This window comes from Vulpes lagopus, unplaced genomic scaffold, assembly GCF_018345385.1.
Source record: "Vulpes lagopus strain Blue_001 unplaced genomic scaffold, ASM1834538v1 ctg48, whole genome shotgun sequence".
Classification (NCBI taxonomy): domain Eukaryota; kingdom Metazoa; phylum Chordata; class Mammalia; order Carnivora; family Canidae; genus Vulpes; species Vulpes lagopus.
Window position 1 is genome coordinate 290,477 of NW_024570855.1, and position 23,102 is coordinate 313,578.

The 23,102-nt window shown below is 55.2% G+C and overlaps 1 protein-coding gene across 11 annotated transcripts in view; it reads right to left on the reverse strand.

Annotated features, from left to right (window-relative positions):
- LIMCH1 (LIM and calponin homology domains 1) overlaps positions 1-20,446 on the reverse strand; it is a 302,543-nt gene extending 282,097 nt beyond the window's left edge. For 10 of the 11 annotated variants that reach the window (XM_041742412.1, XM_041742409.1, XM_041742410.1 and 7 more), the window contains exon 1: positions 20,249-20,446. In XM_041742412.1, the coding sequence (XP_041598346.1) occupies positions 20,249-20,344 (96 nt within the window). In that variant the 5' untranslated portion in view covers positions 20,345-20,446. The remainder of the gene's footprint in view (positions 1-20,248) is intronic. The other variant, XM_041742404.1, reaches the window with a different exon arrangement.
- Positions 20,447-23,102: the final 2,656 nt, after the last annotated feature.

Genomic DNA, 23,102 nt, shown 5'->3' on the forward strand with positions numbered 1-23,102 from the left:
CGTACCGTGCAGTTACCCCGCACTGCCTACGGGTACAACCCCCACGCCATGTTAAGGTATTAACAGCAGGTAACGCCTATTGAGCCCCTGACCACGTGTCAAACGCTTCCATTGAGGCACAATCCCCGCGGCAGACACTGGGAGTACCCTCGCCGTTTCACAGACGATGAACCAAGCCCCACAGAGACCAAGCAAGCTGCTCACAAAGGTCCTAAGCGAGGCCGCTGACGCTGGAGCCGCCAGTAGGGTTCAGCACCAAGCCCGAATGCGAGGAGTACCAGGCCCTCCCCGACGTAACCCAGCGCCCTCTCGCACCATGCCCTGCCCCAGCCCTGCAGCTGTCCACACGCGCCCGGCCCCACACACCCCCACGCCTCTGCCCAAGTCTAGAAGGCTCGTCTCCAGCCCGTTCTTCCCCCTTCTCGCCCCTACCTTCCACATCCAGACGCCGATACTTGCTCACCGCTCAGGCCTCCAGCCAGCACCCGTCTCCTCGAGGGTGCCAACCCCTACCAGGGAAGAAATGTTCACTTCCTCCCATGTGGCCCCAAGGAAACTGGCACAGACCCGTTTCCCAACACTGCGGCAGTCGGAATAGGATTTGAAAAACATGCATGCGCTCCCCTCCCACCGTGACTTAGACTGTCCTCCCCTTGCCCCCGCCCACCCCAGACTCTGGACGCGGCCACATTTCATGCTCTGACACTGCAACATGAACCAACGTGAAGCAAGTGGAGACTGGGAGCCCATTTACGGCTTGACGGGCTCTGCTGCACCTGCCGTTCATTTGCCGTTAAGACGTCCCCTCCACTTGCTTCTGGTTGAAGAGGACGCAGACACGGAGCCGACCTGAACCCGACCCACGGCCTTGAGCGGACTGCGGCCAACCCAGAGCCAGAGGCAGGACCATCCTTGATCTGTGGCCAGAAAAGAGCAAACCATCACTGTCTCCCACCGGGTGTTGGGGGTGGATCGTTGCACCATCGTACCTAGAGCTGACTTCCCCGTACCCGAAAGCCTTATTTCCGTGTCTTGAAGGCTAAGCATAGTGGTTAGAACAGTAAGAACCCTAACACTGTTGAGATACAACTCCTATAACAGAAGCTCAGCCTTTCAAAGTGCATATATCAGAATTTTTTAGTATTTTCACTAAATACTATAGATGACTGGGCAACCATGACCGCTCCTTAATTCAAGAATACTTCCACCGCCCCAGAAGGAAACCCGGGGCCATTAGCAGTCTCTTTGAAGATGTCTGTAAATGCATGACTTAATGAATGAATACGTAAGAAAGTTCTTAGAAGAACTCTTATTCCACGCTAGCAGGATAATATAAACATTGCAGGAAAAAAAAATTCAGAAACGTTTCTGTTAGGTATTTCAAAGTCATTTTACTTCTTTTAAATAACTTATACCTATATTTCTCATATATTTTATTTTTTTCTCACATATTTTAAATATAAATGTTTCATATTCTTTACAATTGCCACTGCCAAGCAAATGCCATTGGGGGATTTGACCTCGTTCTACAGATCACAGAGAGATGCCTACCTTAAGAGCCACAAAGCCTACAAGAGGAGGGAAGAAAAAAAATCCCACATAGCTCAAAGCTACCTGTAAACTGAGGAAAATAGGATATGGAATCTGCATTAGCACCAAAAGAAAAAAAAAAACTTAGTCAAATGCCAAAAATAAAATCTCAGTATTTCTAATAATAGGGACCAGAGCTTTAAAAACCAGCAAATGCCACTTTAAAAACACAAAGATCAAAAAAATAAAAATAAAAAAAATGAATAAAAAAAACACAAAGGTCAAAACCCCAAAGAACGGCAAGATTGAAAAACTGCTCCGCTTGGATCATTGATACAATACTGAAACACCGCTACTCTTTTTTTTTTCATATTACAAAGAAAACCATATTTTTTAAAGATTCTATAATGACATGCTCATTTCAATGTATTAACCAAAAAAAAAAAAGGAGCGGCGGGGAGGGGAGCGTCTTCGGTGGAGGAGTAACTCCGTAGAAGAGGTGCCTTTGGAAAAACAGTTGATTGAAGGCTGTATGGTAAGTAATGAGGCAAATAAGAAGCTCGTGTCAAGGGCAAGGGTCGTAAACTCCAAGCACCCTCTCCAGTGAGGCAGGTGCCCCGCCGGCCGGGCAACTGCTGAGCCGGATCCCAGTAACCTGCAAACCATCACCGGAACCACCACGACCCCGTCAACAACCGCAGGGAATGGAAAATCCCACCAAGGACCAGCAGCCACTGAGCTTCAGGGGTCCTGACCCGAGGCAGGCTGCCTACTGGTTTTTATTTTTACCCTCCTCCTTCGTGCACCAGCTTCGCAGGAGACCTGCTGCACCCGGCCGATCCGGGGCCCTGGGCCAGAGGATGGGGGCGACCGCCGCCGGGCACAGCCAGTGGCCCCCAACCCGCGGGGTCCTGCAGCTTGTGGGATCCTCCAGCCTGCGGGGTCCTCCCCTCAGCCTGCGGGCTCCTCCCTCCAGCCTGCGGGGTCCTCCCTCCAGCCCATGGGGTCGTCCATCCGGTGAGATCCTCCCTCCAGCCTGCAAGGTCCTCCCTCCAGCCTACAGGGTCCTCCAGCCTGTGGGGTCCTCCCCCAGCCCGCGGGATCCTCCCTCCAGCCCGCAGGTCCTCCCTCCAGCCCACGGGGTCCTCCCTCCAGCCCGTAGGGTCGTCCATCCTGCAAGGTCCTCCCCCCAGCCCACGGGTCCTCCCTCCAGCCCACGGGGTTCTCCCTCCAGCCCGTGGGGTCCTCCATCCTGCGAGGTCCTCCCTCTAGCCCACAGGGTCCTCTAGCCTGCAGAGTCCTCCCTCCAGCCCACGGGGTCCTCCAGCCTGTGGGGTCCTCCCCCGAGCCCGCGGGATCCTCCCTCCAGCCCGCAGATCCTCCCTCCAGCCCACAGAGTCCTCCATCCTGCAAGATCCTCCCTCCAGCCCACGGGGTCCTCCAGCCTGTGGGGTCCTCCCCCAAGCCCGCGGGATCCTCCCTCCAGCCCGCGGGATCCTCCCTCCAGCCTGCAGAGTCCTCCATCCTGCGAGATCCTCCCTCCAGCCCACGGGGTCCTCCAGCCTGTGGGGTCCTCCCCCGAGCCCGCGGGATCTTCCCTCCAGCCCGCAGGGTCCTCCCCCCAACCCACGGAGTCCTCCCTGCAGCCCGCAGGTCCCCCCAAAGGACACCCTCAGGTGAGGAATAGGAACTCAGTGGGGACACCAAGCAGATCCCGGTGCCGAGGATTTTCAAGTCGAATGTTTTTCCCAAGCTGCTGTTTGAAGACGCGGCACTAAAGTCCGTTCATGAGCAGAAAGGGAAACTGAGGCCCAGGTGCACCTTCCTCGACTCTCTCCCTCACTTTACGGAGGCAAACTGACAAAACTTGTAAGGCACTCAAAGCTGCACAGGTGGTAACCTGACGTGTGACCTTGAGAAAGGCTCCCGCTCGCCCAGCCACTACGACGCGCCACCTCGCGTGTCACACAAGTACATGGACACGTGTAGACGTGAGAAGATGCTCAAGGACACCTGAGGACGTTTCAGTTCTGCTCGCAGCAGAGCTCGCTGCTGCAACACAGTCAGAGCCCCAGCCCCTGTTCCTCTCCCCGCGAAGGCCTGGGCCCTTTCACCAGCTCCCCCCGTGTCCCCCCCCGGGGTGGGCGCCTCACCCAGTCGTGCCCTCACGGCCACCCACGTTGCCACAAATGGCAGGATTCCCTCTTTCTCTGGCGGCACCCGACCATGCGATACGTGCGGGTGTGGACACTACAGACATGTCCACGCCGCGTGCATCTGTGTGGGACCCACCACGCCTCACCTCTTTATCCATTGGGGGGGGGCAGCTGGATTGTTCCCGTATCTCCTCCAGCGTGGACAGTGCTGCACGAGACGTGAGAGTGCACATGCCTCTTTGGTATCTTGGGTTTTGGTTGTTTCTTAAGATTTTATTTATTTATTTATTTACTTACTTACTTACTTACTTATTTATTTATTTATTTGCAAGACGGAGTGGGGGAGGGGCAGAGGGAGAAGCAGGCCCCCAGCTGAGTGGGGAGCCCCACGTGGGACTGGATCCCAGGACCCCGGGATCATGACCCGAGCAGAAGGCAGACGCTCCACCCACGGGGTCCCCCAGGCTCCCCTGGTATCTTGTTCTCATTCCCTTTGGATGTATTGCACCCAGGAGTGGAGCTGCTGGGTCATATCGTAATTCTCGCAATTAATTAATTAATTAACGTGGGGCTTGAGCTCTCGCCCTGCGATGGAGATCTGAGCTGAGATTGAGAGCTGGAGGCTTAAAGGACTAAGCCACCTACGTGCCCCTGATAATTCTGCTTTTAATTTTTGAGCCGCCTCCATACTGTTCTCACAGTGGACGCACCAATTTGCATCCCCAGGGCGCCAGGGCCCTCGTCCCTCTACCTCCTCACCAAGGCTGCTTCCGCTCTCCGGGGCGGTGCCATCGCCATCCCAACGGGTGTGACGTGATGTCTCACTGCGGTTCTGAGTTGCATTTCCCTGCGGATGAGTGATGTTGATGGAGCACCTCTTCAGGCACCTGTGGGCCATTGGCAGGTCCTTTTTGAAAAAAATCTCTATTCAATTCCTCTCCCTATTTTTAAATTGGATTATTTGGGATTTTTGCTATTGACTCGTGTGAGCTATATTACCTGTTAATCAACACTTCTGAATCATTCAATCGCATTTTTATACCTAATAGAACCAATTAGGTGCTGGATTGAGCACTTTGCATTTAATGACATCTTTAAAACCGACCCTCTTCTAGTCTTATAAAAATCGGAATAAGGGATCCCTGGGTGGCTCAGCGGTTTGGCGTCTGCCTTTGGCCCAGGGTGCAATCCTGGAGACCCGGGATCGAGTCCCACGTCGGGCTCCCTGCATGGAGCCTGCTTCTCCCTCCTTCTGTGTCTCGGCCTCTCTCTCTCTCTCTCTGTCTATCATAAATAAATAAATAAATCTTTTTAAAAATTGGAATAAAACAATTGATGAATGCCTTTTTTTTTTGTCAATCCCTCAAACTCACTTCCAAGACGTAGCCACTGTTCTGAGTTTTTTATTTTAATTATTTCCTTGCTTTTCTCAAGTCTTGCCACCCATGTGTGTGAATTCCTATATGCTATCTTTATTATTCTTTTTTTAATTTTATTTAAATTCAATAAATTAACATATAATGTATTATTAGTATCAGAGGCAAAGGTCAGTGATCCATCAGTCTTATACAAACCCCAGTGCTCATCCCATCCCGTGTCCTCCTTCATGCCCATCGCCCAGTTACCCCGTCCCCTCCACCCCTGCCCCTCTAATGACCCTCAGTATGTTTCCTATGATTAAGAGTGTCTCATACTGTCACATTTTAATTAAAACGTTGGTAACTTTGTTGGTGGCCTCCTTGGGTCTACTTCCCAGATTTTGCTCTCGGGAGCCCAGCGCTTCATTACAGGGTAGCAGCCGCGATCTTCGTTAGAGATACACCAGGGTGGAGCCAGTTTGGCTTAAGCTAGTCAACTCATCCATTCCCCTGGTGACCAAGAGGGGGATGTGTCCCCTTCCTGCCTAGAAGGCAAAAGGAGAACGCGGGGACTGGAACCGTTCTTGCCCCGTCAGCCTTCAGCTGGAGGAGCCTAGACTTTCTGGGGCTCGCAGGACAGGTGCGGATGTGCTGCGTAATTCCTAAGCATACAGTCCCGCGATGCACAGCTCAGGGATGGAGGAGAGAACCCTTGTCCTCACTGATAACATTCTGCTGCTGAGTCAGCTTCCTCTGAAATAGGGATCTACCGCCAGACTGCCAACGAGCCAGTAAACCGCCCTCCTATCCAAGCCAGTTTGGGTTGGATTTCTCTTGGTTGCAACCATCAGGATACTAACTGAAACACGTACCCAAAAAACGTGAATGAAAAACTATGCAACACACGCTCATATAAAACCAAATGAACGGAAAAAAAAATTTTTGGCATCATACAATTCATGACTCTTGGTGGTAGTTAAAAGTCAGTGACCCACCATATCAGAACACCACCAGGGTTCATCGGGCCACCTGGAGCCCGGGGTTCCCTTATGCATTAGAATGTGGGGTTGGGGACGTGCCCAGAGCCTCGTTTGGATAAGATTCCTCTCCTTCCCGAGTGGCAACTATCCAGCAGGGTATTGAGTGAAGACATTCATTTTGGGGGGTTTTCTTTGAAAATACTGAAAGCATGTCTAGGGCTAACAATGGCCTCCTGCATCCTTAGGCAGCCCCAGCCCCACCTGCACTCCTCGCTATGCTGCCCCTGCCACTCTTCCTCAAGGGTGCCCCTGGTGAGGAGCCCATATCACACCCCATAGCACGGGGGTGACCAGCACAGGTGAAGCAGGCGGGCTGCCTGGGTCTGAAGGTCCGCTTCACCATCTAATGACTATGTGGCTTTACTTATTTCTCCTTAAAGTGGAAATAAAAAGAGTTCGAGCCTGCCTCACAGGGTGGGTGAGAAGTGAAGTGCTTAGAACGGGGCCGACGGGGTTACCAGCCCTCAGAAACTATTGTCACGGGCTATGGTAATTTGAGGGAGTTTGGGAGAAGACCATACCTCCTTGACAGCCATGCATGGCCCTCCGGCCCAGGCCAGCAGCACTGAGGACCCCTATATTCTACCTGAGGGTTGAGCAGTTCCCCCTCCACCTATGGCAGCTACATCCTGCACCTGCACCTCTGACTCCCAACACTCCTGCTTTACTGGACTCCTTCATAGGGTTCCCACATCCTGCTCCTTTTTGCCTGGCCAGTCCCTGCTCACCCTCTGGGTCTCTGCTTAAACAGCACTTCCTTGGAGGCCTGACCCAGGCCCCATAGACCAAGGGTGGTCCCAGCCTCTCCACCGTCCACACACCCTGCTCTCCCCTTTCTGAACACGTATCGTGCATGGAGCTCTGTGTTCAGGGTCCATCTTTCACGGTGGAATGTAACCCCGCGAGGTCTTCTGACAGTAGACAGGAAATGTGAAGTTCCCTAAAAAGTCGCTTTATAACCCAAGACCTCAGATTTCCTGATTACAGCTGTATGTCTGAGCCCGTGAGTGAAAGACGGTAAAGTCTGCACAAAACACGGAGATCCAAGCATGTCTACTCTAAAAGAATACACACGCCCCTGAAAATGAATGGACACTGTCCCAAAGGAAGACAAATAACCAACAACCTTGTGTTTTGCAAAAGCACAACCTAAAAAAAAATAACAGGGCTTATGGAAAATATAGGTTTCAGGCAGAAGGCTCAAGCCCCATTCAATTTCATAACCGAACACTGACAAAAGCAGTAAGAACCCTGGAAGTGACTAGCACAGAGAGAGCGGTCTCCTAGCAACTGATGGCACCACGCACAAAGAAAGTGCTCAATAAACGGCTATTACGGGAAAGAGGAGGGGGAGCGGAGGGGTTGGTTAGAGAGTTAATCCAGACCATGATTTTTAAGAGTTTTGCTTTTACATCAGTCACCAGCTGAAGCTCCAACTCTGAAACAGGACCTCCCGGGTACAAATTCCAGCCCTGCCACTTATTAGCTACATGACACCGGGCAAATCAGCTAACTGTATTCCAGCTTTCTCATCTGTAAAATGGGCATAAAACAGCACTTACCTTTGTGCCAGGCACCGGGCCAGGTGTGATACACAGATATGACTTCCCATTAACTCAAACAAGGGACTAGACTGGCACAGGCACAATTTGGCACTGAACTAGCCGCTTTATCACTCTGTGTTGTCACATTTTGCCAACTCTCTCATAACACGATGAATCAGACGCCACTTGTCACCCGGCCCTCCTATTTATTACATCTTACAAGGTCTCTGCGGAAATAGGCGGCAACCACATCTGTTGGTTGATGACAACATTCAGCTCCAAAAGAGCCTTTGTAAGTTTTCTGCAGGAAAGGCAGGGAGGATGCTATTTCTCAGTGTTTCCATTGGGTCATGACAATGATGTTCATAGCTGTGGTCATTTATTTATTCCAGTTACTGGCCATTAGCTTTTATGGGATATTCTCCTCTTAAAAAAAAAAAATACCTACCTAGTAATAATCACACAGGTTATCACCATATTAGAAGTTTTCCTCTCACCAAAAACCATAAGATACCTGGGAATAAACCTCACCAAAGAGGCAAGGGATCTGTACTCAGAAAACTATGAAACACTCATGAAAGAAATCGAGGAAGACACAAAGAAATGCAAAAATGTTCCACACTCATGGATTGGAAGAACAAATTTTGTTAAAATGTCTATGCTACCCAGAGCAATCTATGCATCCGATGCAATTTCTATCAAAATACCATCAACTTTTTTCACAGAGCTGGAACAAATAATCCCAAAATTTGTATGGAACCAAAAAAGACCCCAAATAGCCAAAGCAGCGTTGAAAAAGAAAACCAACGCTGGAGGCATCATGATTCTGGACGTCAAGCTGTACTTACAAAGCCGTGATCACCCAGGCAGTGTGGTCCTGGCAGAAAAACAGACACAGATCGAGGAACAGAACAGAGAATCCAGAAATGGGTTCAACTCAACTCTGGGCAACTAATCTCTGACAAAGCAGGAAAGAACATCTAATGGAAAAAAAAAAAAAAAAAAGACTGTCTCTTCACCAAATGGTGCTGGGAAAACTGGGCAGAAGAATAAAACTAGACCCTTCTCTTACGCCAGACGCAAAGATACACTCAAAATGGATGAAAGATCTAAATGTGAGACAAGATCCCATCAAAATCCTAGAGGAGAACACAGGCAGCGACCCCTGTGACCTCAGCCACAGCAACTTCTTGGTGGACACGTCTCCAAAGGTAAGGGAAACGAAGGCAAAAATGAACTACGGGGACGTAGCGAGGTAAAAAGCTTCTGCGCAGCGAGGGAAACAATCCACAGAACCAGAAGACAACCAGCAGAACGGGGGAGGATATCTGCAAATGTCTCCTCAGATAACCAACATCTATAAAGAACTCAACAGACTCAACACCCAGAGAACAAATCATCTGATCAAGAACTGAGCAGAAGACACAACCGGGTATTTCTCCAAAGAAGACATCCAGGTGGCCAACAGATGCACCGCAGGATGCTCCGCATCACTCCTCCTCCAGGAAATGCACACCAAAACCACAACGAGGTGCCACCTCACACCTGGCAGAGTGGCTACAGTTAAAAACATTGTTCTTTTTTTTTTAAAGATTTTTTTAATTTTTATTTATTTATAATAGTCACAGAGAGAGAGAGAGAGAGAGAGAGAGAGGCAGAGACACAGGCAGAGGGAGAAGCAGGCTCCATGCAGGGAGCCCGACGTGGGATTCAATCCCGGGTCTCCAGGACCGCGCCCTGGGCCAAAGGCCAGGCGCCAAACCGCTGCGCCACCCAGGGATCCCCCAGTTAAAAACATTGTATGTTCTCATTCATTTGGGGAATATAAATAATAGCGAAAGGGAATATAAGGGAAGGGAGAAGAAATGTGTGGGAAATATCAGGAAGGGAGACAGAACATAAAGACTCCTAACTCTGGGAAATGAACTAGGGGTGGTGGAAGGGGAGGAGGGCAGGGGGTGGGGTGAATGGGTGACGGGCACTGAGGGGGGCACTTGACGGGATGAGCACTGGGTGTTAATCTGTATGTTGGCAAATTGAACACAAATAAAAAATAAATTTAATATTAAAAAAAAAAGACAAAAGCTAAAAAAAAAAAAAACTCAGGAAACATGAGAGGTTGGGAGGAGGCAGGGGAAGGGGAAGAACCTGCTGTGCTGTGGGGGGACGCAGCTGGTGCAGCGGCTCCGGGACGGGGCAGCAGGCAGGTTCCTCAGGAAGTTCCAGGCAGAGCTGCCCTGCGGCCAGCAGGTGCGCTGCTGTGGATTTACCCCAAAGGGACGGAGACAGCGATCTGGAGGGGCAGCTACACCCCAGTGTTCACAGCAGCAGCGTCCCCAACACCCAGGCTGCGGGAGGAGCCTCGGGGCCCCAGGCGGATGATGGATAAGAAGCTGCGGTCTATACATACCCAGGCGTCCAAAAGAATGACACCTTCCCATTTGCAATGACATGGATGGACTACAGGGGGATGGACTAGAGGGGGTTACGCTAAGCAAAATAAGTCAATCCAAGAAAGGCGATCGTCATACGACGTCACTCGTATGTGGAATTTAAGAAACAAAACAGAGGATGAGAGGGGAAATAAAACAAAACAACCCATAAGAGACTCTTAATCACAGGAAACGAACTGAAGGTCATGGGGCGGGGGAGGGCGGTGAGGAACGGGGTAACCGGGTGATGGGCACAGAGGAGGGCACGTGATGGGATGAGCTCTGGGTGTCGTAGAGGACTGATGGATCGCGGACCTCTGCCCTTGAAGCTAACCAGACACTACATGTTAACTGAATTTAAATTAAAAATAAAGGGGATCCCCGGGTGGCTCAGCAGTTTAGCGCCTGCTGTCGGCCCAGGACATGATCCTGGGGTCCCGGGATCAAGTCCCATGTCGGGCTCCTGGCATGGAGCCTGCTTTTCCCTCCTCCTGTGTCTCTGCCTCTCTCTCTCTCTCTCTCTCTCTCTCTCTGTCTATCATAAATAAATAATCTTTGAAAAAAATAATTAATTAATAAGAAAGAAATACAATCAAACAGTTAAAAAAAATTAAAGAAATCACCTATGTATTCCCAATTGTATATTTTTCATAGTATAACACGTACAGGGATGTTGGACAATTATTTATAGAATAAAAATACTGTATTTCACTGAAAAAAATAAAACAAAATTTTTTTCAAAAATTCTTAAAAATAAGAAAAAATTTTTTAGAAATGCCTCAGGGCTTTTTTGGGGGGGATATCCTGTAAGCAGACGTGCTCCGGTCTTTCTTTCATACTAAGAGGTGGGAATTACCTAATGCCTCAACAGGGAAGAGGGGCAGCTGGTGGCTTGGAGGGAGGAGGGACGAGGGAGGAGGGAGAGGGGAGGGTCCCAGGCGAGATCGCCGGGGGCATGTGTTTAAAGAACAGGGGGGCCGCCCAAGGCGGTCCACCCGAGGGGAAGCTGGCCACCCAAGTCACTCCTCCAACTGATAGCACCTGCCTGCAGCCAGCGGTGACATCACGGTCCTGGGGTCCATCCAATCAGCGCTGTCTCCGGGCCACCCCCGGCAAACTGCTTTTTATAATCAGTCTTAAAAAAAATCCCAGCAACCTTGCTTCCTGTCAGTCTGTTTTCTGTGCCACGAGGGGGCCTGTGCGCTGGGCCCAGGCTCCCGGGAACCCTGGGCGCGGGGAGCACACTGAGCAGGAGCGGCCACGTGACGCAGACCCGGCCGGGCCCGGGGTCCCGGGATCGAGTCCCGCATCGGGCCCCGCGGGAAGCCTGTGTCTCCGCCTCTCTCTGGCCTTCCGGGAATAAATACATAAAATCTTCAACGAAGCAACAGGAAGGTGCAGGCCGGGCCGCAAGACCTCCGGGGCTCCCCAGAGGAGGCCGTCTAACTGGGCACACGCTCGGCCCACTGACCTACGGCAACGCTTCGGACAGAGGGGGACACTCGGCGCCGGGGGCACACGGACAGGACGGACTGACGGGCTGGGAGGAATCGGGGAGTCAGCTTCGGAGGCCAACGTATCTGAGCTCGGTCTGGCAAGGATCTGCCCCCCAGGAAGTGGAGAAAGGACACCCCCAGGCTCCCCTTTCCTCAGACGAACAGAACCCGGCGTACGGCCTAAGGACCCTGAAGCCTCCCTGTGACCAGCAGTGGCCATGTCACTGAACATCTGGGCGATGAACATGAGCGGAAGTGTCGGGAGGACTTTTCTAGAAGGATGTGCTCTTCATTGCCTAGTCCTCCGTCCTTCTCTCTGGACAGATGACTTGATGATGAGTGTGCAGCAGCCGCGTGGAACCACGAGACGCCAGGGGCGGGGGGGGGGGGTGTCCAGTTGTTAAACCAGCCCCGCACCTGCAGACTTGGGGACTTGTGCTCAAAAAGCACCTTCTCGTAGACAAGCCTGGGGCAGGTTCCCCGACGAGAGGACACGCGCTTGTCACCCAGGGGCCTGGGCCAAGGCGCTCGGCTCGTTCACGGGGCGCCGGCAGCCTTCTCCAGGCCTCTCCCCTCCGCGGGGCAGGTCCCTCCCAGGAGGACAGGTGGGCCGGGTCCTGAGAGGCGCGGGGAGCACCCGGCCAACGGGCCACCCGAATACTCGGCACGTCGGACACCCCCCACCCCGCCTTCAGGGCACCTGGGGGTCCTGCACCTGGCTCTGCCCCCTTTCCTTAGTGCGTCACCGCAGCCCAAGCACACGTTACACGTGCATCGCCTCACGCCCCACCTGCCCAACCCGTCAAGGGTTGCGTGTGAACCCGACGCTTCCCGGGCCCTCGTCTGCCTCAAGGACCCCTTCCCTCCAGCCCCATCTCCTGTCCTCACTCCACGTGTCCCGAGTCGTGCTTGTGCCCCAGCTCGAGCCCCCAGCGCGCGAGGCCATGTGCCCCACATGGACAGGAGCCAGGCTTAGGCCTCGCCGGCCAAGGCCCCGCTCGCCCCGGCGGCTCCAGCAGCTACTTTCCAGGAAACGAGGTTTAAAATTTGTTTAAAATACTTTCACACATTGATGTTTACTTTCACCATATGCTTATTTTTAGCGTCTGCACTGGAGGGAACTTACAGATGACTGATAGCCTGGTGCCCCAAATAATTATTTTCATATTTTAAACAGTCTGGCCGAGCCTACCGTAGCCTTACCCTTCACTTTCCCACTAGAAGAAGATAATTGTGGGAATAGCATTCTTTGCAAATGTTTATCCGGGGGAGGAAAAGAGAGCTGTGTGCTCCGCGCAATACATAAGACTTCGACCCCTTGGTAAGAAAAATAAGGCTAAAAAAAAAATTAAAAAAATAAATAAATAAATAAGGCTGAGGATTTTTTTTATGACAGCCTTGGGTCAAGGAAGTAAAAACGCCACAAGGCCTTGCCCTTGACATTTACTTAAGAGAAACAAGTGCAGGTTTCTCCTTGTCTCTCCTTACACGGCCTCCCGATGGCTATTTAGGGACGCACGGGCGGGGTGCAGCTGGACAGTCCTCGGCGGGCCCAGTGGCCACGCCGGTCATGGGCAGGACGTGGGCAGTGAGGCATGGAGCTTCCTCAGCGTGACCCGCATTCGGTCCCTGGGGTCCCGCCACGGGTGGAAGGACGCGGCCTCTGCCGGGAGTGTAAGGCCAGCGGGAAGACGTACCCGGCACGACACGCCGGGTCCCGGCCCCGCCGTCCCCTCACTGAAGACAACTCCCCGGGCTACAGCAGCCACCCCATGGGGTCAGTGCCACAAGGACGCGTCTCCCGAGGTCGTTCTCGGCACAGCCCAGCTCCACGACGTCCTTCTTCCTCGGGACACCGACAGCACAGCCCCTCGCGTCCAGGCAGGCATCTTTCCCATACCTTGTCAGTCTTTCTTCTTTTTTTTTTTTAGAGGACTATTCTTTTTTTCCTGTAGCATCCAGTAACCCTCCAATTTGGACTATTTTTATACTCACTTAAAAACAAAGTTATTTCATCCTTCCCTTTTCCTCATTGGGCTGCACTGAAGTCAGCGTTTTCTCACCCAACCTTCCGCCCCAAAAAGATCGTATCTGATACCTTTCTTTTGCTTCACATGTAAACACACACACACATCCTTAGGAACGAGTGAGAGGAAATATTATAAAATTGTTTTGCACCTTGTTCTGAACTACAGAGGAGTAAACTGGGATTAAAAAGAAAAATCAGGGGCGGCTGGGTGGCTCAGTCAGTTAAGCGCCCCGGTTCTTGGCTCGGGGTCAAGTCATGATCTCGTGGTCGTCAGACGGAGCCCCATAGCAGGCTGTATGCCCAGCAGGGACTCTGTTCAGTCTCTCCCTCTCTCTCTCATAAATCAATCAATCAATCTTTAAAAAAAAAAAAAAAAAAAGAGAAAGAGGGCAGCCGGGGTGGCTCAGCAGTTAGGGCTGCCTTCAACCCAGGGCGTGATCCTGTAGACCCGGGATCGAGTCCCACGTCGGGCTCCCTGCGTGGAGCCTGCTTCTCCCTCTGCCTGTGTCTCTGCCTCTCTCTCTCTCTCTCTCTCTCTCTCTCTGTCGCTCATGAATAAATAAAATCTTTAAAAGAAATTTTTTTTAATTAAAAAAAATGATAAAAGAGAAAAAATCTAGTTCCGGTGAGACTAGTTTAAAGAGCAACCAGTATTAACCGATTCAGTCCTCAACCATGAAAATGAAGGCCAGAAGGATTACGGTGAGACTGGAAGATGCACGCAGGATCCCCAGAGGTCACAGAGCTGCTTTGTTCTGGGCCTTCAGCTCCGGGGGATGGGACGGGGCTGCCAATCTCCTCTCCTGGAAGGACCTGCCTCCGGGCTGAGCCCAACAACACAACTGTTCGCAGGTGAGATCTTGGCCAGGCGGGAGCACTCCCAGGTGAGGGCGAGAGAGCAGTGGTCAAGGCCGCAGACACATGCACTTCTACACGTGAGCCTGGAGAAAGGACATCCCTTCGTGCTCTATGGGAAAGAGACGAGCCACGGGGACCCACAGCTTCCGAAGTCTACAGACGGGCGCGGGGTGGAGGACTGGGAGGCCTCCGTGGCCAGAGAAACAGGAAGCTCCGTCCTTACAGGAGTTTGTGACACCTGGTCCTGACGTGAGAGGCAACAGAAGGGATCAGATAACAAGGGCTGCAAAGTCAGACGGCCTGGATTTCAATCCCGACTCCAATCAGGACTCACTGACTAGCTGACTCTGGATGGGGTTCCCCATTCCCGAAAGCCCCGATTTCCTCAACTATAGATTTTGGGTCTCTAACAATGCATATGTTCAGAAAAGTTAAATGGTGGCTTAGGGCACCCGGGTGGTTCAGTGGTTGGGCGTCTGCCTTGGGCTCAGGGCATGACCCCGGGGTCCTGGGATCGAGTCCTGCCTTGGGCTCCCCGCAGGGAGCCTGCTTCTCCCTCTGCCTGGGTCTCTGCCTTTGTCTCTGTCTCTCAGGAATAAATAAATAAAATAAGAAAGAAAAAGAAGGCAAGAGAGAGGAAGGAAAGAAGGAGGGAAGGAAGGAAGGAAGGGTGCTTTAATTAAGTCCTACTTCCGCCAATTACTTGAAGGTTTGGGCAAGATACTTAATCTCAGGGCCTCAATTTTCTCGCCTGTAAATAGGGGTAACAGTAGTACTCACTTAGAAGGGATTCATGGAGACGTAGACGCCGCAGCCCGGTGCCCGGCACATAGTAGGCACTCAGCAGACACCAGCTTTTATCCTCGCAGGCATCAGCTTCGCACCATGGTCACCCCGGTACCCTAACTGCAACACCCTTCAATTGCAGAAGGGTCCAGAGCAAAGAGAGAAGCGGCCAGGCCAAGTGGCAGGCGCTGCCTGGCCCCACCAAGCACGGACTGCCACCCATGGGATCACAGCCAGATGTCCACATCACGGCTCCATTGTCACCCACCGGCGGAGTGGGGAGGCCAAGAGACCCAGTGGCTGGGAACACAAGCCCTGCCCTACCCCCCCTTGGTGGCCAGAGCTCAATCTTGCATGTGGAGCTCGCCCGGCCCGAATGCAAACTCGGTTTCCAGGGAGATGCCCGGGCAAGAAGCTCCAGCCCCACCTCCTATTCCAATCGCCTTTCCCCAAATGTGTGGGACCGCACTGTTCCCCTACCACGTGACGGCATTGTGCCCGAGCCGCTGGTCTACAAACAGGCAGATTATTCCCGCGTCCTTGGGAGAAAGATGCTGCCCGCCTTAATTTACATATGTATTCAGACCCTCCTCCTCTCCTGACCTAGCAGAAGAGGTTTCCTGGGTCTTCCTCAGCTCCCGGGCCCCACAGGCACCTGCCAAGCCACAGCTCCACTGCAGCAGCGAGAAGACTCAGCACGTCCCCACGGAGGTGGGGAACTTGAATCAGCAGAGAACTCAGGGCACGTGTTCACTCGTCACTACACCGCGAACGTCACGTGTTACCGGCCGCTAAACGCGAGGCTCTCTCAAAGGCTATGCCTGAAGGCTCCCCGCGGCCAAACAATACACCCCTCTCAGCCTGGGGGGCTCAGGGACCCTGGTGCCTTTCACCTTCAACGTCAGATCCCAGCGAGTTGGAGAACGATTCTACATGGGCTGGCGGGGGGTGGGGATGACCCAAAGCGATGATCCGATCCCTCCGGGGCTCACGCACTGGGTCACAGATCAGATCGCATTCAGCACCGGGCCCCACGGGCAGGCTGTGACGAGAGCTGCGGGAGCCCAGACACTCCTGAGCCGCGTTAATTCGCAGCCCCTCCCCAAAGGCCTGGCAACCTGTTCCAAATCACAACTGAAACCAAGCTGAAGGGACATCTGTCTCTCCAGAAAGGGTTTGGCACCGCAGAGCAGAGCTACAGATTAGAACCGATAAATACTGCTGTGGGCAGAGAGGCAAAGGCCGGGCGGGGCCGGCGGCGGTGGGGGGGGGGGGGGCGGGCGGTGGTTACCAAGAAAATGAGTATCCTCAAGAGAAAAAGAAAAAAAAAAAAAAGAAAGGAAGGAAGGAAGGGAAATAGAGGGCAGGGGTTCTTTTTTTCCTACCAGGAGCAGATGCAACTTGAGCCAACAAGACCCTGCAACCGGGGAGGGGACTATTCACACTCAGTCCCTCTTTGTACAATGACTGGGTCGTGCGCAGGAGGACAGGCGCTGAGCCTCTGCTTGGAGTTGCGGGACGAGCCTCGGCCTTAAGCGCAGATACTCGACACGAGGTTGAGGGATCTATTTTCTAAGCCTCCCTGGACCACCGGGATCATTTCAGGAGTAGATATGACTGGTTGTGCTCGGATCCCCTAAATCGCTCTGAATGAGAGGTGTCCGAGCATCTACTTAACTTCTAGGCCGGGTATCGGGAGCCTGTCGGGTAAGAGAATGGAATGAGGCCGGTGTGTAAATCGAGTTGTATTTCTTTACAGTAAGAAACTTAGGGTCCTGAAGATTTTCTTCCAAAACAGCAGTAGGAAAGACAGCAACAACGGCGGTCACAGGGGTGTTGGTGATGATGGTAGTGATGGTGGGAAGAAACAGCCAAAGAACCCATTAAGGGTCCTACCACCAACCGTCCCACGGGTACTCTCCCACCCGCTTAGAATGTTAACTTCTTTAACTCTCACAGCAGTCCCAGGGGTGGGTACGCTGTTCCTACGAGGCGCCTCCGTTTCACAGACGCTTCCAACGACATCTTTGGGATTTTTGCTGCTGTTAAGCGCTCAAGCCGGCTTTCAAAGAAAATGATTCAGAACCAAAAGGAGAGGAAACGCAGCGTGGCCGAGGGCACACAGCTAGTGGGCCACAGCCCCGGGATCCAGATCCAGGCTGCCCAGCTCCAGAGTCGGACCTCCCAATCCCTACGCTGTCCTAACTGCCCCTTTGTTGAGCAAGGCTCTTCTAGAAAAGGAGTGTGGAAGGAAGTCAGGCCCCCGCCTGCTGGTGGCCACAATCAATACTGGAAGCCTGCCCCTAAACCCACATTAAGACATGCAGCCTTGGGACACCTGGGTGGCTCAGTGGTTGAGCGTCTGCCTTTGGCTCAAGGAGTGATCCCCAAGTTACGGGATCGAGTCCCGCGTCGGGGTCCCTGCAGGGAGCCTGCTTCTCCCTCGGCCTGTCCCTCTGCCTCTCTCTGTGTCTATCATGAATAAATAAATAAAATCTTAAAAAAAAAAAAAAAAAAAAGACATGCAGCCTGCTTCTGCAGCCGTAAGGGGAAAAAAGGCACCGTGTTATGGGGTTGACCCCAATTCCGGCTCTCCCCTCTGCCAGCTGAGGTGGAAGCAGCAGTTCCCAGGCCACCGCTTCCTGCCAGTCACGCCGCCCGCCCAGAGCCAAGGCCGAGAAATTCCTCACTAACGAGTGAGCTCGGGGAGCTTTTCCCTTGAGCCTCTATTAAGAATGAGTCTCTTCTCGCCAACCCATGACTCAAGGAAGACCAAGGGCTGCGGGGAAAGACAAGCTGCAAAGTTTGTTTATTAACCTGCTGCACCCAAGGGAACATTTTTCTGAAAGGGTGAAATTCCTGACTACTCAAAGGGAGGGGGAGGGTGTGGGGGGCCTGGAGGGGAGGGGAGCGTGTGGGAAACTTAATCACCGACCCAACAAAAGTGGAAAACAAAGCCCTTCCAATGAGGATGTTGCCGAAGACAATGGGGCCCCTAAAGGAGATGCAATTGTCTCGAGATAACAATCCACCGAGGCTTTCGGCTCCTCCGAGTACCACGTTATCGCCCCAGGAGCCCAGGAATCTTTGTTCGCTGGCCAGTGCGCCCAGAACCATCTGTTACGGCTCCGGGATCCCCACTCTGCAAACGCGGCATTTACATCTCAAGAGGAACGTCCGGGAAGGAAGAAGGGAGGTCGCTATCTGTCCCTGGAGCAAATACCTTTCTACCTGCCCAGGAGGGGAAGCTCTCCTTTCCCAGAAACCGAACTCCGCAACTGAAAGGAGATAGGCCGCTTCAATAATGCACGCGCCCAGTGGAGCCCAGCGGAGCCCAGCGGAGCCCAGACTGCCTGTCCGAGCCCACGGCCCACGGCGGGCCCGCCAGCAACGCCGGGCGTCCGCGGGGCCCAGCGGGGCTCGGCCTTCCGGGGGAAGCCCTTCTTCTGCTGGAAACCAGTGGAACCAGGACAAAAGCTGCTCTCCTGTGCCGCGCATGTCTGGCCTGCCACGTGCCACCCCTCCAAAACAGACCGTGGTCCCCCCACCCCGGGCTGAAGGCCGCGCCGCAGGCCCTGATCTAGGTGGGGCTGTAACCGTCCAGACATGAGGGCGTTCGGGGACGTGTGCACTGAAGACGTGTGCACTTTCCTGCGTGGAATTTATACGCCGACCAGCCGTCTTCTAGGTAGACTCTACCAATTGCAATTTGTACAATTACAAGTTATGGTGCGGGATATTGAGGGTAAGTAAACTACTCGCCTTCAAGACCTGCAAGATTGCTCTGCTCTGCTACCCTCCCCTCACCTCCCACCACGTCCAAAATGTCTCCTGAGGATATTTTTAATATTTTAAAACTTTAATATTTTAAAGGTCCAGAACACACACACACACACACACACACACACACAAAATACAGCCCTCCAACTCCCAACTAAGCCAGTGACTACAAACGTGTCCTGTGTGTCCCGTGAGCCCAAGGATTCAGCACAGACAGCACCTGTCACACCCCACCCCCTTCCAGCCGCATATTGAAATTTAAAAGCCTGGGTCTTTCCCTCATCTCCTCATGTGCCAACGAAGTAGGAGACGTGTATGACTGGGGCTTTGGTCAACGGAGCCGCACGTTCAGTCGTCTCTTTGACCCTATTTTTAAATGCATGCTTCCAAGCTGTGCCTAAGGCTCATGCTTGAAGCAGGTGACCCTCCGGGGGGCAGGGCTCCTGCGGGGGCCGAGAGCGGCAGGGGGGGTGCAGGCCGCTGGCAGGGTCCCATCTGCACCCACCCCCGGCTCTGGGGAGCTGCTGGGCTGCAGGGGTGTCACGGAGCGGCGGCCTGGGTCCTCGCAGGCTTGGCAGCCGCACCTCCTCCCCCCACTGTCCGCGAGCAGGGCTGTCACCGACCGGAGGGTCACATTCGCCTTGCCGGGCCTCCCGCAAGGCCGCCCAGGATCCCAGGGGGTCACCTTGCCCCTCGCGCCCTCCGAGGCCAGACCCCCGCGCACACGGCATCCGGGCGGCGCCGGACCAGCGGGCTGCACCGACCGAGACGCCGAGCGTCGGCCCCGAGCTCCAGGGGTCCCCGGCGCCACCCGGTCACCCGAGGAGCGCAGTGCGCGGCGGGGACGCCCGGGGCGCGCGGTGGGGCGGGCAGGTGGGTGCTGCGGGCTCGGGCCCGGCCTCGCACCTGACCCGCAGGACCCGGCCCGGGGGCGCGGCGGGCAGGACGCGGGCAGGACCCCGAGGGCGCGGGGCGCGGGGACGGAGGGAGGGAGGGAGGGAAGGAGGGAGGGAGGGAGGGAGGGAGGCGCCCTGCCCCCGCGCACCGCCCGGCCGCGGCGCCCCTCGCTCTCGCCCGCCGGGAGGATGGCTCGGGGCCGCCGGCGAAGGAACCGGGAGGGAGCGGGGGGAGCGGGGGGAGCGGGGGCAGCGGGCGGCTGGACCTGCCGGGCGCGGTGCGTGTGCGCGGGTCGGGCCTCGGGCGCCCCTGCAAGGCCTCCCGCCAGCCGGGGGCACCTACCTCGATCCACTTCTGCGCCTCGCAGAAAGCGGGCTCGGGGAGCGGCTCCGGCTGCAGAGGCTGAAGGGCTTCCAGCCCCAGGGCCGGACAAGCCATTTGCGAAGCCGCGTGCACTCGAGCGCTGGGCCGCCGGGATGAGCACGGCCGCCGCCGCCGCCGCCGCCGCCGCAGGAGCGCGCCCCGCCCCCGCCCGCCCGGGGCCCCGCCCCCGGACCCGCCCCTCCTGCCCTCGCCCCGCCCAGCGCCGCAGCCGTGCCCCCGCCGCCCGGCCTCCGCGCCCCAGGCCTGTCCCAGGCGCCCCGCCCCCGGCCCGCCCCTCCCGCCTGGCGCCCCGCCCCTGGCCCCGCCCCCTCCCGCCCGTCCCACGTGGCGCCCCGCACCGAGGCCTGTCCCAGGCGCCCCGGCCCCGCCCACCCGCCCGTAGCCCCGCCCCCGGACTCGCCCCGGCCCCGCCCCCGCCGTCGCCACGCCCCGGCCCCGCCCCCTCCAGCCCTCGCCCCGCCCGGCGCAGGCCCCGGACCCCGCCGCTGTGCCCGCCGCCCGGCCTCCGCGCCCCGCCCCCGGCCCCACCTCCTCCGGCCGCTCGGCCCCCGCTGGGGAGGCTGCCGGCTACCGGCGGGGCTGTGTGTGGGGTCCCCGCCCGCCGCCCCGCGCACCTGCCGCCCCCCCGTGCCCCCCGCGGGAGGAGCTGCCCCAGCCCACCCTGCTGCGGGGAGCGCCCTGCTGACCCCTGAGCCCGGTGAGGGCGCCGGGCCCGGGGCTGCGCTGGGGACCGAGAGGAACCAGGGACTCGGGGGCGGGCGGGGGCAGGCGGGGGCAGGCGGGGTCGCGCCCAGGCCGTGCCCCGGTCCCGGGGTCGAGCCCCCCCGGGCTCCCCGCGGGCCTGCTCCTCCCTGGGCTGGGTCTTTGCCCTTCTCTGGGTGTCTCAGGACTAAATAAATCTTTAAAGATCTTAAAAAAAAAAAAAAAGAAAGAAAGGAAGGTCATTGTGGAGACCCTTGCGTTAAGATAAACCGTGACCCGGCCGAGGGCAGGAGGTCAGGGGGGAAGGAGGAGAGGGGAGCAGGGTGTTTGTGCGGCCCTACACCCTGGCCTGCGGTCCCCTGCAGCCCCCGGGCCTACAGCTCCGGCTGGGGCCTGTCCTTGGTTCTCAGAGGCCCCGGGTCACCTCTTGGGCCAGCCCGGCTCCCAGGCCAGGTGCTGCTGAAGGCCTCCCCACCTTACTGTGCCCCCACCCACCTCCCCAAACGCTGTCCTGATAAATTGGGCCCGCCGCCTGTTTTGCTAGGGAGCACAATCTGACGGTCACAGGCCTTTCTGATAAGGTGAACTGAGGAGGTGACGGGCGGCGGGAAAGGTGTTAATCGTGCAACAATCAGGGGAGATAATTCCGGGTGCGTGCAAAGGCCTTGAGATAGGAATGAGCCTGGTGGGGGCCGAGGAAGCCAGGGCGGGCCTGCAGACTGGGCCGGGGTGAGGAGGGAACAGGACCCTAGAGAGGCCTCGGGCTAGGCCAGGCCCGGGCGGGGAAGGGGGCCAGGCCTGGCTGGCAGGGACTTACAGCATGGGCATCCCCTGGTGAGCACAGTAGTATAAGCCAACTTAAAGCAAGTGGGTTCACCTCTTAGCCTAGCTGATGGCAGGAGGGGCTGCCCGGAGCAGGAAGGGAACACCTTCCTGCTCCAGGCAGGGAAGACCCTGTTCAGGGTCCAAGTGTAGCTTAGTTTAGTCCCAATTCTGCAGCTTTAACAGGGGAAAAAAACAAAAAGCAGGCCTGAAATTCCACCACGAAGGGCTGTGGAGTCAGACAGCTTTCAGTTTATTTACTCTTAAAACACTCAGATGGCACTTGCGTCGTGCTTGGTGCCGGTCTAAGTGCATAACAAACAATCGGCTAGCTCTTTCCCTCTTCCAACCCGGTCACCTAGACCATTATCCGCCCTGCAGGGAACTAGGAGAAGGGGGGTCCCCACAGCTGGTGAGCACCGAAGCTCGGATTCAGCCCAGACAGCCCAGCGCCAGGTAGGCCCTTAAGCACACACCACGCTCCTGGCTGCCCCGGGCTGGCCCCTGCTGCTGACAATGTGTGCCTCAGTTTCCTCACTGCAGTGAGGTTGAAATGGCAACTGTCCGGCAGAATGACTGTGAGAAGGGAGCAGGCTTTCTGAATGTGCAAGGGCCACCGCCGGGGCTGGCACACAGTGCCCAGTGTCTGCAAGCACCCCTTCCCTCCCGCCTTCCAGAAGGGACGGAAGGGACAAATTATAAAGAGGAGGAAGGAAGACAAGCTGAGGAAAGGGGCTAATAAAATATATTGTCAGAGGACGACCTTGGCTCCACAGAGAAACACGCCCAAGTGAATAATTCACAAGCAGACTCCAGCAGGCCAACGGGAGAGGCCGCTTCCCCGGCAGGGAGCAAGTGCAAGGCACAGCCAGCGACGCAAATGCCATAGCGGAATCTGTTTGAAAGTGATTTCTTTTTTGAGATTTTATTTATTCATGAGACAGAGAGAGAGAGAGAAAGAGAGAGAGAGGCAGAGCCACAGGAGGAGGGAGAAGCAGGCTCCACACAGGGAGCCCGATGCGAGACTCGATCCCAGGACCCCAGGGTCACGGCCTGAGCCGAAGGCAGGCGCCCAACCACTGAGCCCCCAGGGGCCCAAAAAATGAATTCATTAAGGTGAAATGCATCATATCTGTAAAATACCCGCTGTCGAAATAGCATTCAAACTAAAACACGTTTTTCTTTCAATGAAAACACTTCTCAAGTCTTTTAACATTTTTTTTTTTTAAGGTTCATAATCACAATATAACCCCTACTTTTCCCGAACTCTCTGGCCAATAAGAAATTC